This window comes from Perna viridis, chromosome 3 (assembly GCF_037379345.1).
Source record: "Perna viridis isolate PV_CMFRI_1.1 ecotype Kerala chromosome 3, ASM3737934v1, whole genome shotgun sequence".
Classification (NCBI taxonomy): Eukaryota; Metazoa; Mollusca; class Bivalvia; order Mytilida; family Mytilidae; genus Perna; species Perna viridis.
The window spans coordinates 32,829,711-32,846,284 of record NC_142447.1 but is presented as its reverse complement, the minus strand read 5'-3'; the positions used below and the strand labels follow the sequence as shown (position 1 = coordinate 32,846,284).

Sequence of the window (16,574 nt, the reverse complement as noted above, 5' to 3'; positions counted from 1 at the left end):
ATTTTCAATAATTTATAGGGAATTCTTCTGTAAACCACTTCAGTCACGATGTCTTAGACCGATCCTTTTTTTTATCTTTCAGATCTACAACTATGTAATTATTGAAAAAGATAATTGTCCATTAAAATATTAATTAATCGTTACATTTGCTAAAACTGCATTGACAAAGCAATGGGATGAAATCAATCAATAACCAACAGAATATAAAGACGTTCACTGGTATCGTTGACATAAGTCAATGGTATTAGAGTTATGATCCGAAGATCATTATGGCACAAACATTTTTACGTTAAGTCTACGTAATATCAATGAATTTTATACTCAAATTTTATTATACTCAATGGATTTATTAACATGGAAATTACTTTGGTTCTTCGGAAAATTGTTTATACATTTGGATTGTTATATGTACTGCTAAGTTTTATTACAGGTAAGAGATTTTATAGAAAACACAGTTGAGTTTTGGTTCTGTTTAACTGTTAGTTGACATCGTACCTGCTTTTAGTTTTTAACAAATCAAGTAAACTTATTTTGTCAAAGAACTTTGAAATAGTGATTGAAAAAATTAGTTATGAAAGTTATGAATGCTAGCAATCCACAATAAAATAGCGTATTGGAATATAGATGCATTAGCCACATCGTGAATATAAATTGAAATATCATACAAGAGTATGAAGACTTGCCGTCAGTTAAATTAGTATGAAAGAAATTGTATAGAATCAAATGAATACCGGACATCGTACCGGATGTTTATCCAGCAACATTTACAATATTTATTGACGAGTAGAAAAAACATAAGTACAATTAGAATGAAATATGAATAAAATAAAAAAATACAAAGCAATGGTTACGCAATAAATATAAGTTATGAATTACTCTTTGACATCTGTGCTTGTTAAAATTTGATATTTCAATTTAACGGAATTCTAAGTATTACTCAAATAGTGTTTTCAACCACAATCAATGAAGAATTGCACACACTGTTTCATTAAAATTGTAAGTTGCATTGTTTTAATCTAAGTACACGTAACAGTCTTTATAAATATCAAACAAGAGGTGATTAATTCATGTCAAAAACTTTTATTTCTAGTTCAGGAACAATTTCAGACCACATAAGAAGTCTTAGTTTGTTATTCGGTTGTTGAACTTTTGAGATAAAAAATAAATATGAAGATTGTACATGAAAATGACAGTTTGCAAAGTGCAAAAGTTATTGTTCTTAAATTGGTTAATGTAAGTGGGGAAAAAAGAAATTTTTTATTCAACATATAGATATGTACAGTAACGTAAATTTGTGGAAGACCATTGTTTATTCGATGGGTTTTTCGGTACTTTGAACCACTTGTATCTTTGGCATTGTCTGATTTTTTATTGATTGGTAAAAAACCTGTAAAAATTATTTTACTGATCTTTTAAATCAACCAGCCAGTCCACTACAATATTTTTTAATTTAACTGACGGCAAGTCCTCATACTCTTGTATGATATTTCAATTTATATTCACGATGTGGCTAATGCATCTATATTCCCATACGTTATTTTAATGTGGACTGCTAGCATTCAGGTATCATGAAACTCATCGAAATGACTTGCACATTTTACGCTTGAATCTCTTCGTCTGTGATCAATGGAACGTTCAACTATTAATGGACACTGTACAAGCAATAACAGTCTATGTATCTTACGGACTTACGTCCATTATATATATCCACTGTTACTCATCTATACAGTAATGCAGTTAACGTTTTCTATAGCATCAATCGTTCAACATTTTAATTTCTTTTTTCGGTGATATTTCAGTCTAATTTTCTAAAAAAAAATCCTGGAATAACAAACCAAGAGGAAAAATGAAAGAATTAAAATGTACACCATCCACTTACGCGCAGCGGAAAATATTTTTTCACATTAATACAGCAATGACGCAAGTAAAAAAGAAAAATTAAATACTTGCAAATATTCTCAAGCAACATTGTACAGTTTTAGAGTAATTCAATTTTTATATTTCATTCTAAATGTGGAAATCAATTACACGCTATGTCAGAAAATAACAGCAATATTAGTTATATTCAATATATCTTCTTTCACATCTTGTTTATATTTCACACAATTGAAAATATAGGAATTGGCAGATAGTATAGAAAAGAGAATTAAGTACGAATGTATGCTTTATGACTTTTGGAATGGAAGCTTTTCTTTAGTAGGTGAATGCCATATGCCTTATTTATTTATTTCATTATCTAAAATAGTTAAATTTTAAAGATCTTTTCTATAGAGTGTGTCTGTAAAAATTCCATTTATTTTATATATATATATCAAATACTGACCACTCCTAAAATGATACAGTTAAGTATTAACCAAATCATAATGAATTGCAGTTTTAGGAAGTGCTGTATATGCAATTTCACATTGTTTGCAGTACTAGTTTATGTTTATTCTGTTTCAATTGTATATATAATAAAGAAACTATTTCTATACTAAGTCTGCTTTTAAAATTGTTATGTTCACGTAAAAGGATATACGTTGTCAGAATGGCATCCACCATATTGAAAAACACGTTTTGCCATTGATGTTCTCATACTCAAGAAAATGCTTTTTTCACAACTAAAATTAATTGATTTCACGTTACTAATTGCGGAGAAAACTGAAAGGTTTCAATTACAGTAATTGTAGTTTTCATTTCTTGACTTAGCCTAAAGGAATCGAAACAGTAATAATAAGATATGGGAAGTAATTATATTCCTGTTGACTTGTCTGAAAACTCATTTATATTTCTGTTAAAGAAATTCACAATTTAAACAGTTTTATCTTCAATTTTTGAATTTCACTGAAATCACTTAAAATACTTGCAAAGATGCAACCTAAAGTATCAGTTTTTTTTTTAAATAATGTGAGCAATGATAGTTGCTGTAGTTAAAGTATATAAATAGACATGATTTTTGTTGCTCGAATACAATGAGACCATCTTAGTTTAGATAATATCAAGTGTTTCGCAGAGCGGATGTTCCAAAAACTCCAGCATTTCTGTATGGTCGAGTTTTACAAACAAGAAAACGCATCATCAATACAGTCGTTAGCCTAAAATAATTTTATGTTTGTTTGTTGGGGTTAAACACCCGAGCAGCAATATTTCTTTTTTTTTTCTTTTGACACTCGGACCTGCACGGGGCTAAAATAATTTTAATGCAAGGGATATAGATTGCTTTCCGCCTTGCATTAAAATTATTTTAGCCCCGTGTAGGTCCAGGTGTCAAAAAAGGCCTGAAGCAGCGCTAAGCTTGTCGTAAAAGGCGACTAAATAGTGCTCAGAACCCCAGCGGTGGACTAGGGCGCTCTGCCCACAGAACAACTGGGTTTTGTGCCCCAGGTGGTGGAATGGGGTACGCTGGCGTGTTGCATACTGAGGTTGTCTTGCTATAATATGGAAATCCTGACCGCAAACCGTAGTGGTGCACCGTGTTGGGAAAGATGCCATAATTTTAATGCAAGGTGGAAATCAATCTTTATGCGATTATGGTATACATCAATATAAAACAACCAAAATTCAGTGACTGTTTCATTTAGCATTTAACATGGAACAAAACAGAATAGTGCAAAAACAAACATGAATGTGCAACGGACTACATTCTGATAGTATAATTCGTATTCAAAATATTTTAAACCATAATGCATATAGCATACAGCAAATCGATATCAATCCATACCCAATCTGGCTATTGACAAAGATCGAAACGTTTAGACAGTCACTCTGATACTGTTGTAAGTAAAAACGATCATACTATTATTATATTTCAATGCACACTTGCATTTCAATGGTGCAGGCTACAGAACTGATTGAAGGTCTTTCGCCATTTTGTAACTTAATTTTTAAAAGAACAAAAAAGCAATTTAATAGAAGCAATACCGAAAAAAAAGACCCTGTTTTAAATTCAATTTCGCCAAATCAATTTTTAAAAAGTCTTCTTGCAAAATGACTTACTCTGAATAATAATGATGTTATTTTGATTCAGACTGCTGGTGGGATGATAAAATGTAATTGGTAGACCATTGTGACAGTTCATTTTGTAAAAACTGACAAGAGTTATACTAATCACACTAACACGTCTCCTGTTTTGTCCTAAGTGTACAAACCTTTGTTTAATTAGATCTTCTTGATTCATAGTCATGCAATAAAGATATACATATAGTTACAAAGTCTATACCATTACTCTTTGTCAGTATTTGACTAAATGACGCACGTTCTCTTAGTTGTTATACGGTTAACACCATTTCGTTTTAATTACCACACGTGTTTATCATTATGTCAAGTTACATTGCCTATTATATTTAGAATAAGAACGATTTATTTAATAGGTATGCAAGGATAAAAAATATAACATGTCTGATGTAGATGTTTAGAGGAACCTGTGAAAAAAAAACATTTTATTTTAAACAGGAATATAGTACATAATGAAATGGGCTTTTCGTTCTAATATGCGTGATGAATTGTATAAGTTATATAAGTTGTCACTAGAACTTAAATTGAACTAGTGTAAAATGGATGGAAATCACTATCTTTAAAAAGCAATAGACAATTGAAATGATTGAAAATGAATTGTTTATTGTATTATCTACTGTTTTTTTTTACTACACAAGTTTCGAATTTACAAAAAAAAACCTAGTAAAGAATTACAAATGCAATTTCTATGATATTTTCAAAAGTCGAACGAAAGCAGTTATATATTTATATTATGACTTTTCATTCTGAATTGTCAATTTTCCTTTCATCTGTGGCAACATCCCTTCAGCACCTGCGTATGGAGTTTTCATATCACAACTAATACGTTATGCCAGAGCTTGCCGTTTCTACGCAGACGTTTTGTCTCGCGCTAGACTTCTTATTATTAGGCTCCTAGAACAGGGTTATATTGCTACAAAATTGAAGTCATCACTGCAGACGTTTTGTGGTCGTCATCGTGAATTCGTAAATCGTTATGGTGTATCCATTTGCACCATGAAAGCTGATTTGTTCAACGTGTCATAGTTTTCCTTTCCTCTTTTGTCTAACCTGGACTTGACTTTTTATGAGCAACTCGGCGGGTGTTTCGTTTCTATAAAAGCAGAGAACGCTTACCCTACCGGTCCACCTGGTCCATGCTCCCAGTTTTTAGTGTAATTCAAAGCTGATGGAATAAAATCTCTTTATTTAAAAAAAAATAAACTTACAAAAGTGTGTACTGTTATGTAAGCATTATAAAGGAATCCGTTTATGGGTCATTTACGTTTTCTCCCTAGAAGAATTTCTTAATTTAAGTCCGTTTTCTCATTCAGAATATTGAATATTCAATTGACAATTGCTTTTTTTTTCTTGAATTGTGGAATTCAAGTGCACAATTTCGGTCTCTCCTAAAACAAATTTGTTATCAAGATTCAATGATCCTTTTGATGTGTCATTTATTTTATAGTAGATCTATAGTAATGGCCTGTTTTACCATAACATTTCGTTTTGGACAGGAATGAATTTAACAACTGCTGGACGACACTGTAATCTAATATCAATCATTAATGAATTAATTCCGTATTAGGTTAGCATATTAAATACCTATTCCAAAATAAATCTTGACGTTAGCTAAAAGCTTAATATGGTGCATTAAAAATGACAAATATTGTGGTACTAGAAGAGATTATTCGTCTTCAGGATGGAATGTAAATGTCCTGACTTTGTATTTAATAATTCATCGCTAGTTACTGATGGCGTATCTCAGATTAGAGTTGTTAGTATCCATTGATTTCATTACATGAAGCGTAAGAATTATGTCGAGGGAAGTAATTCAATATAAATCTAATTGACATCTTCCTGTTAGTACGGTTTTATTGAGCTTACTGTTGAAACGGAAGAATAAGGACTACTGCATATTTGATGAGGAAGTTACGGAAAACGAGATTAGGTTTTAAACAATTGAACGTATTCGGATTTTTTAAATTTTTCTAAAACAAAATATATTGTGACAATCTACTTTGTCATTCATGGGGACCGTTAAGTATATTTTAATTTTCAAGATCTATGATCTATGATCTCTTGGGTAGACAACTGATATATTATACTGACCATCTTTTTCTGTTTGAGTCCTTTCATATAGCAAAAATCATTTAGGTTGTCGAAACCAACAGCGTTTTTAAAATTTTCTTCCAAGCATGCTATTAAATATAATGGCCGTTTACACAAACTACCATAAGTTGATATATTTATTCTTTGCTTTTAAATTCCATTTAATAATGTAACAAAATGAGGACAAGCGGATGGTTTTGCCCTGCCAATTTGTCAAATAAAGCGATTATTGAAAAAAATACAATACGTGCCTTTCCAATAACCCATCATGGTAGCTACACGCGTGACTTTTTTTTCTTCTTTAGTACGTCATACTAAAAATGGTCTGCTTTTTCTTAAAATTACTAGTATTAGTTTTGATCTTGTAAAAAAAACACCTGAAATATAGACACAGTGATTTAACACATAGAATTATGACACAGTGATTATTATAAACAAACGTTTATATACAAAAGCACTCGCAAAGAAAATATGTAGTGTCTACGGCTGTAAACATACCATCATGTGCTTATTGAAATATTCTACATGAATTACAATTGACGATGGTTTAATATAATTATAAGATATACAAGAGTAATCAAGGGAATTAAGGTTATAGCGGTAATCAAAAGAATGTATTCCAGGGACAAAGACCAGACATGGAAAACAGACATACACAACAAAGAACATAAAGTAACTAAAATCATACATACAAAGTAACAAAAGTAAATGAGCAACTCGGACTCGACTAAAAACTAGGAGCATGGACCAGGTGCACCGGTAGGGTATATGATATAAGTTTTTCTTTATTTCTTTTTACCAACATGAGTATGATTTTCCTACTACATAATTTCATTAGTCAAACATTATAAATATACTAGTAGGTTGAAGACACATAGCTTTAGGCTCGCTATTACCATGGTATTAAAAGGTTACTTTTGTTCTTGTATTCAACCTCTGTGGGAATAAAGAAAAAATCGTCACAAATAAATTATATTAATTAAACATATAGATCTCAAATCAGCAATAGTGATATCAATCAATAATAAAACAATGATGGGCCGTGCTTTATTTGATGTGTAGTTTCAGAGCCAATTGTTCACTAATTGGTGCTCTGAGAAAGCGGGCATAAATAAAACAATTGTTTTCCTGTTAAACACGCGCATGATAGTTTTGTTTTGATATCTAATGTTACATATATTTTAAACAAAGGAAAATGCCTTTGTTAATTTCGATTTTCTAGAAAATGTCACATTTAATTTTTGAAGCATCCTGCAATGACAAAACCAACAAAGCCTCGTGTGAACATTTCGATAATTGGTTTATACAATTATTTCAATACTGAGCTCTACTAAAACTGATTAACAATTATAAAAAAAAAAGAATTGTAAGGATCGCTCCCTCAATGCTTACGTTTTCATATTTAATTATTGAAACAAACTATGTGCGCTATCATATGTAATTTAACATCATTATACAAAAAATTGACAATAATGATAGTACGAACAGAATATATGAATACATCGAGCTTAAATTCAGCCTTTAAAAACAAACTTCAAATCTCTTTTATTTTAACTCTCTAACTTTCAGAGTTTTTATTAATTTTAAAATAGCATGGAAAAAGAGAATACACATCTATATTTTTACATCGATTTATTTGGATGGTTATATATATCTTGCTTCAAAACAGTTATTAAATTTGAATTGCAATGCAACTAGTACTATGCGTGCTGTAGAATATATCAAATGGTTTCACAATGGCATTTTAATTGAGTAACAAAAACCGCAGTGGCAGAATAGAACAGTAATGTTCAACATGATACCAAAAGTACCAGGGCGGCTGTTAATTTGTTTGTTTGTTTGTTGGGGTTTAACGTCCGAGCAGCAATATTTCAGCTATATTCACACAACGGCTGTTAAGAAGCCAACTAAGTAATGAACGTGATAATACAGAATATGCCAGTGTATGTGTGTGCCGCAGTATGACCCCTTCGACAGAAAGTGTTGTCGGAACTACTTGTATCACAGTACATATCCTAAATTGTTAGTTCATTTTAGGAAACCTTGCTAAAGGGAAAAGCGGTTTTTGTAACGACTGCTTAACTAAACAAGCAAACAACCATATGATGCAAAGTAAATTGACAATTTTGAATATCCTGATTAAAATAACATTATTATATACACCATATATTAAATAAAGACATACTTTCCATGGCATCATATTTTAAACTCCCTTCTTCACACCGTTTGAATAAAAGATGTAATTTAAAGTTGCTACAGAAAAATGCAGAACCGAATTATCAGTACAAAAGTTATGTGACCATTTTTTATTTTCAGCTGAGAAAGATCATGTAAAGAAACAAAAGTGTAATTTTGTACTTAAAGTGAATAAACTGATGACAAAACCAGATGATATAGGTCCACTTCCATGTGCAAAAATACACATAATTTGTACTACTAAGTCACACGCATTGATTATATATCACACATATAGTAAATTAAGCTCGTCAGTTTGAGCTCTGAGTGGTTGTTAACATATATTGATTGTCAAATACGGAATTTCCGTTTTCAATATGCAAAACGACCTTTATTTCATATGTCACCGGTCTAGGCTTTCAACCAGGTGCACGGCTATTGTAGTGTTGCAAGAAACATGATTTTTTAATCTGCCCACGGAACAAACGAGTTTTAATAGGGTATTATTTGGGTTTAGATTGATCGTTGTCTGTCGTTACTTCTAGTATTTTGATATGTGCGACATTTTGAATCAGTTGTGATTTTGGTGTTAAAATTGACTATCATAATAGCACGAACATTTCAAAACAATGTATACTTAAGTATGACTCAAACATTCCAGTTGTATGTAAGTAATAAGGACAGTATTGTGTATTTTTTAAATGATAGTGGATGCGAAATAACCAAAACGAAGTGACTACAAAAAGTAAAAAAAAAAGTATTGGTTTAGAATGAAACTCTAAGTATCTCTATTTATTATAGCTACTGGACAATTACATCATCGCCGAAAATATAGGACAACACTAACCATCTCAAGCAACAAGTTTGTTACTGTTTATCGAGGTTATACAACTATTCTGGAGTGTTCAGTTGAGAATCTTGGACCCAGGGCTGTAAGATGATAAACGTATTGTTTACCTTTTTAAAAAAAATCCCCCCCCAAAATGGCAATTCAACTATTTATTCACAAACCTAATTTGATCGATCATAGGTATTGTCATATATACAAACACCAATCATTAGTATAAGTTAAAGCAAGTGACACGACAAGCAATCACTCAAAAACAAAGGAACTGCAAGCAGCAAAATACAAATATACCAGTTTTATAACTTATCTTATATTTTTATCAAAAGTTTTGGTCGTTACAACAATGAGTGTAATTGTGTTTCAAAGACCTTTAATCATTTGAAATCGTATTTTTTTCAGATATATCATGAACGTCGCATACAATTGTTAGATTTTCAATTTTCGATGGTGATATAATACAAAAGAAGGCTATAGAAGTGTCAGTTTTATTGTATACAGTGAATGCTGGATAAGCAGTTTCTCCAATTTAATGTAGTTTCGACATATTTTCATAGGTTGCGTGGCGAAAGGTTACAGACGATTTCCCATTATCAGTCGGTAAAATGATGTATGCACCAAACGAAGAAATGAGTATAGATTACCAACAGATAGGCCATGTTACCCACATCGATCTGGTTATAAAGAGAACTAAACCGTCCCACGCAGGAACGTATGAGTGTCAGTTAATAGGAACAGAAGCAAAACTTCATCATGTTACATTAACTGTTCTTAGTAGGTACTCCATAGATTAAACAGACTAAACATTGTCATAAATTCTTCAGAAACGTTAATGAATTAGTAGTAACACGTGTAAATGTGTCGTTTATGGCACATTCTATAAGATATAGTATCATTAGTTATATAATTTCACTTACATACGATATAAATTTATTTGTTATCACAATTATGAAACATATTTATCCTCTCTTGTTGGATTTGTAGAGGAGCCTCCAGTACCAACACCATGTAAGTACAGTTAGTACTCTAGTTAGTAGCAACCGGTAGTGACATAAATTTAGTATGTTGATATTTATATACTGTATAATGCATATGATGTAAAACAGAAAAAAAAAATCGCTCTAAACAAAATGCATTTGTTTGGACACAATATATGAATACAACAACTTAAATTCAGCCTTATAAAACGACGTTGAAAGCTGTTTTATATAAACTTTCTATTAATTTTAAAATAGCATGGACGTTAAAAAAATAATACCCATCTGTATTTTCACAGCAATTTCTTTGGATGGTTCTGTATATCTTAGTCCAAAACAACGATTAAATTTAACTTGCAATGCAACTGGTACTATGCGTGCACCGGAATCGATCGATTGGTTTCACAATGGCATTTTAATTGAGGAACGAAAAGCGCAGTGGCAGAATAGAACATTAATATATAACAGGATACCAGAAGTACCAGGGCTATCGTTAATAAGCCAACTAACTATTGAGCATGCTAAAACAGAAGATGCTGGTGTGTATGTGTGCCGCAGTATGACCCCTTGGACAGATACTGGTGTTGAAACTACCAGTATCATAGTACATATCCTAAATGGTTAGTACATTTTAGGAAATCTTTCTAAAGGCAAAAGCGTTTTTCTTTAAAGACCGCTTAATTAAATATTAAAATGGACCATATAATGCAAGGTAAATTGACAATTTTGAATATCCTGATTAGAATAACATTATCATATACTCCATATATTAAATATATATTTACACTTTTCATGGCATCATATTTTAGACTCTGTTCTACACACTGTTTGAATGACAGATGTAATTTAAAATTTCTACCCAGAACTTCAGAACTCAATTATCAATACAAAAAATATCTGACTATTTTTTTTTATTTTCAGCTGAGAAAGATCATGTAAAGAAACGAAATGGTAAGTTCAATTAATAAATTGTTGACAAAACCAGATGATATGGGTCGAATCAATGCGCAAAGATACACACAATTAGTACTACTAAATTACATGTATTGAATATATTTGTTTGTTTGTTTATTGGGGTTTCACGTCCGAGCAGCAATATTTCAGCTATATTCAGACGATGAACATGAAATTGATGATGAAATGATGATGAAATGAAAAAGGGATGGGACACAGGACAATGGGGTCGACAAATTTTGATTGCCACTGGAAATAGGGAAAGGTGGGTAGGGTCGGGCAATTTGGCGGAGCGCAAAGGTTTCTACTCCTATCGAATACCATAGCAGGGTGTTAAAAGAATAGGCCTGCAGCAGCGCTAAGCTTGTCGTAAAAGGCGACTAAATAGTGCTCAGAACCTAAGCCGGGGGCTAGGGCGCTCTGCCCACAGAGCAACTGTGATGTGTGCCCCAGGCGGTGGAATGGGGCACCCCTGGCGTGTTACATGCTGGGGTTGTCAGGCTATAATATGGAAAACCTGACCGCAAACCATAGTGGTGCACCGTGTTGGGAAAGATGCCACGTTCCTCGCACGTTAAAGAACCCTACTGTGGTATTCTCCCGGAGTAGGAACCATAGGGCTCCACCACAGGAGTTTAAATTGCCCGACTCTACCCATGTCTCCCTATTTCCAGTGGCAATCAAAATTTGTTGACCCCATTGTCCTTGTGTCCCATCCTTTTTTCATTTCATCATCATTTCATGTTCATTTTATCATCAATTTCATGTTCATCGTCTGAATATAGCTGAAATATTGCTGATCGGCCGTTAAACCCCAACAAACAAACTTATTTTATACGTCACCGGTCTAGGCTTTTAATTAGGTGCATTGCTATTGTTGTGTTGCGAAAAACAGGAATTTTTCAATCTACCCCGGAACACCCGAGTTTTAATCGGGTGTAGTTTGGGTTTAGATTTATCGTATTCTGTCGCTACTTCTTGTATTTTAATTTTTGCGACATTTTATCATTTTTGTGTTCTAACATGGATTTGTCCCTCATATCTAGATTGATCATTTTTCATTTTAATTTGTTTGTATATTTCTGGTTAGACACTACATATACAGCTTATTACAAAATAAGCAGTATCTATTAAGTTAGAAATGTAGTACGCTCAACGTTTTCTTCTCTTTCCAATACTTTCCAAAGACTAGCCATGATGAGTTAATACTATTTCATTAGCGTTATAGCATGCAAAATAACACTTGATACATTAACAAACTAGTGTATAAGTAAAAACTATATTGTACTGGTATTCAAATTCCATCTATATTACTCCTGAACATGCAGATATACAATTTCTGCATTTTATCTATATTCGAAGAGAGACTTTAACATTGATGGAAAACTTTTTAGAACGGAAATAGGGAAGCTGCTTGTATAAACAACAAAGAAATAAACGACGTGGTTATCCTATAAAAATCGACTACCAAATTTACTCTAAATAGAAGATTTGCTACAATATAAGCAATATAAGTATGATTCCGTTCACGATAATTATTTCATTTCTTTCAAATTTTAGAAGCAAAATCTGTTAAATATGACAACAACAGTATGTAAAGTTATATTTGTTGTCCAATGTATGGACTGTAAGAGTAATCAAGGGAACCAAGGTTATAGCGGTAATCAAAAGAATGTATTACAGGGACAAAGACCAGACATGGAAAACAGACATACACAACAAAGAACATAAAGTAACTAAAATCATACATACAAAGTAACAAAAGAAAATGAGTAACTCGGACTCGACTAAAATCTGGGAGCATGGACCAGGTGCACCGGTAGGGTAAGCAAGGTTGAGGAATTTGAAGTTTCTATTAGAACATTTTTCATACGATTTAATGCCAAGTTTCCTTGGACTAAGTCCGTATATTAAACTGAATTTGTGTGTTAAAAGTCAGTGATAAGACTACCATACAAAATAAAATATAACTGTTCTCTGAATGAATTGTCCTTCTAATTTGCTTCTTCGGTTTTTTGTGTCGATACTTATTCATTCATAATTTGCTGAAATAATACTACATTTTATTATTTTCATTCGAATAACCTTCACTCATAAAATTTTATTTCTTCTAATCATTGTGCAAAAATAAAAATATTGAATTCAATTCTTTATTCATTTATTATTTTTCAGATGGTAGTCTTACAGTAGTTCAGGAACAAGATTATCCCAAGAGAAACATGGGCTTAAAAAAACAATTCAGTTTACCCATTTTTTCAATTATGACATTAGTTTCATTGATTATAAGGTGACATTGTGCAAGTTGTACAAACGTTTGATGTGCCTTACAAATAAATGAATGAGAAATGGTAGCGATTTCTGGCATAGATGTTAGTGCAACAATACAACATTAGTTGGTTCAGTAGCCGTCAAACTTTACCTTTTCTGAGTTTGGTGATATGTAACATTTTAATGTAAACCAAAGGTTCATGAGAGGATATTGAACTACTGTTATGGCTGCTGGGCTTTTTGATCAATTCATATCGATCTTCACGAAAGTTCTTTGTTTGTACAAATACTATTGCATATTTACATTGAATCATTCAAATATTACATTTCATCTTAAGTAAAAACATTAATACTGTGAAACGTATGGTGTTAACTGTTTTATTCGTCCCATATTGATATCTCTTCAAATTGTACTTATCACTGTTCTTTTCGTAAAGAAAAAAAACTATGTTATTGTGCAAGTCAAACAAATCTGTTAAATGTTCATGAATTAGATTTTTAAAAAGCAATTCCTTTTTTTTTTCTCAACTAATTAATCGCTATTTATAATAAGGGAACTTGAATTTCTAGCGCGTGGAGGCCATCATGATCGCTTGAGCCATGACGTCGGTTTGGAAAGCGAAAGTAATTAGGTAATTGATTACGATGTCAGAAGGAAGTGCAAATTTGGGACTTCTCCCCTATAATTTTAACCCAAAATATACCAAAAAAAGAGATTAAGGCACAACGTGTAAGCAAATGTCAGACAAGATCGACAAACAGCGGGATTTACATCTAGAAGACTAGTATGTCTGAGAAAAATATAATGCCTACTTCCGAAGAGTGTTCGTGCTGCCGATAAAAAAACTTTTTAAATATTTCCTTGTTATCACTTATGCAATCGTAAAGTTGACATGACAGCATGTTTTGGTGATCAGAATAACCGGATCGTAGAATACTTACCAAATGTCTTTGTTTACATATTAATACGCAGTACATGCATTAGTACCAAATCGAATTAGTGACGTCATGAGCTAATCGGAAGCTATCGGTAAAAATCAATAAAGTCTGCTTATGATCTTCCTTCAGATATATGAGTTCGGCAAAATAGTTATCCGCATATATTTCAAAGATGTCGAATTTTGTATAGCCCTGTACATTTTACAAAAGCGCATTTTGCATTAGAGGTTATTCATTTTTGTTTAAATGGGTCTGATTTTTTAATGAAAGTCTAACTTGATGCAGAGGTGGTCGTTCCCTGTAACTGTTTTGCAGTATTATGTGACTATAGGAAAATTATGTTGTTATTTGTTTATCCTTAATACAATGCCTTAGTACAACATTGTAATAGATAATACCACTCTTACTCTAAGACAGCTTCGGGCTGTTTTAAACAGGCTTATCCAAATATATAAATAGATATATACCTATCTATATATGTATTCTTTAAATGTCATCAGATTTAATCATCAGTGTATTATTTTAATTGTATAATGTGAAAGAAGAATATAATGTGATTATATTTGAAATGAATATGTATCCGTGTTTTTTTTTTAATTGTTCATCAAAACCTGTTTTGTTATTTCTAGGTTTGATTATCATTTAAGACAGATTTATTCCAGAAAGAGGTATAAAGATTACATTCCTATTGTATATTTATACTGTGTTGGTACAGCAATAAAGTTTAACCAGAATAAACCTGTTAGTTTACTATGGTTACATGACTTTTGTTAACAAATTATTGTTTTACATAAAAGTCACTAGGCTTTGTAGAAGTTTTCATGTCGATGAACCTTGCAATTTGGTCTCAAATAGCGCATAATTAATAAAAGAGATGGTGTTATAAAAGAATTATACCCGGTAAATACATTTTTGTGAGAGTTGATACATCAAATTGTATTTTACATAAATTGAACTTAATAGGATCATGACAAAACATTTAGCATAAAGACTGTTGAAAATTAATCATAGAATATTTAAAGAAAGTTGAATTGTGTTTAACATAGAGAAACGAACAGCATACAAAGTATCATTATGAAGAAAACTCGAAGACTGGTGCGTTACGAATGATACTATAGCATTGCTGGTTCTAGTCTTGCTTGTCTACAAGTTCATGATAGCGGAAGTCAAAGCTACAATGTCAAATTAGATGCCATATATAAACAACATTTCACAAGATGATTTTATGATATAGTATGGATGTTTCTTCTTGGTGAATGTATATTAATCGATATCTGTATAAGTATCTAGCTAAATAATTAAGCAAACAAGACTTGGACTTATTCAGAATGCAGTCATAAAACTCGAAACATGTCATCGATATTTTTTTTTATATAATCAATGCTGTTTGTACTTCCAATTACTATGCATATGAAAACACATAGCACAAAACATTTTGTTCATTATCCGTATCTTACATTTTAGCGTAATCAAAATGAAAAATATAATATCTTCATTTAAATATTTCACACAACGCTTTTGAAATATTTAAACCAAACTGTACCTCAACAATAACATATGAGTATATATTTGAAGTTACACATAGTGAGTTTAGCTCACAAACATCACAGTCGAGTGGCAATGATTGTTATATTTAATATAGGTACACTTATAGTAGTGATTGATTGATTGATTGTTAGGGTTTAACGCCCGAGCAGCAAAATTTCAGCTATATTCAGGCGATGAACATTACATGATGATGATAATGAAATGAAAAAGGGATGGGCCACAAGGACAATGGGGTCGACAAATTTTGATTGCCACTAGGTAGGGTCGGGCAATATAGAATCCTGTGGCGGAGCCCTATGGTTCTAACTCCGGACGAATACCACAGTAGGGTTCTCTAACGTGCGAGGAACGTGGCATCTTTCCCAACACGTTGCACCACTATGGTTTTCGGTCAGGTTTTCCGTATTATAGCATGACAATTCCAGCATGTAACACGCCAGGGGTACCCCATTCCACCACCTGGGGCACACATCCCAGTTGCTCTGTTGGCAGAGCGCCCTAACCCCCACTAGGGTTCTAAGCACTATTTAGTCGCCTTTTACGACAAGCTTAGCGCTGCTGCAGGCCTACTCTTTTAACGCCTGGACCTGCACGGGGCCCCAGTTTTTAGTGGAGTCCGAGTTGCTCATTTGCTTTTGTTACTTTGTATGTATCAATTTAGTTCTTTAGGTTCTTTTTTGTGCATGTCTGTTTTCCATGTCTGGTCTCTGTCCCTGGATTACATTATTTTGATTTCCGGTATAGCCTTGGTTCCCTTGAAAATGCCTCTTCGTTACGATGCCATC

General features: G+C 32.4%; 1 protein-coding gene across 1 annotated transcript; it reads left to right on the top strand.

The window, feature by feature from the left end:
* The first annotated feature begins 212 nt into the window (after positions 1 to 212).
* On the top strand, positions 213 to 14,967 carry LOC148621922 (zwei Ig domain protein zig-8-like). Its single transcript, XM_088576783.1, has 7 exons — positions 213 to 430; positions 9,061 to 9,191; positions 9,661 to 9,877; positions 10,088 to 10,111; positions 10,380 to 10,700; positions 11,002 to 11,031; positions 13,207 to 14,967. The coding sequence occupies exons 1-7, from the start codon at positions 355 to 357 to the stop codon at positions 13,323 to 13,325; spliced, it is 918 nt and encodes a 305-aa protein (XP_088432909.1). The 5' UTR covers positions 213 to 354; the 3' UTR covers positions 13,326 to 14,967.
* Positions 14,968 to 16,574: the final 1,607 nt, after the last annotated feature.

Excerpts from the sequence above, each read along its gene's own strand:
- LOC148621922 (XM_088576783.1), top strand. The coding sequence starts at position 355 with ATGGAAATTACTTTGGTTCTTCGGAAAATTGTTTATACATTTGGATTG. Across the intron at positions 10,112-10,379 it reads GCCTCCAGTACCAACACCAT|CAATTTCTTTGGATGGTTCT; the intron begins GTAAGTACAGTT and ends GTATTTTCACAG. Across the intron at positions 11,032-13,206 it reads TCATGTAAAGAAACGAAATG|ATGGTAGTCTTACAGTAGTT; the intron begins GTAAGTTCAATT and ends ATTATTTTTCAG.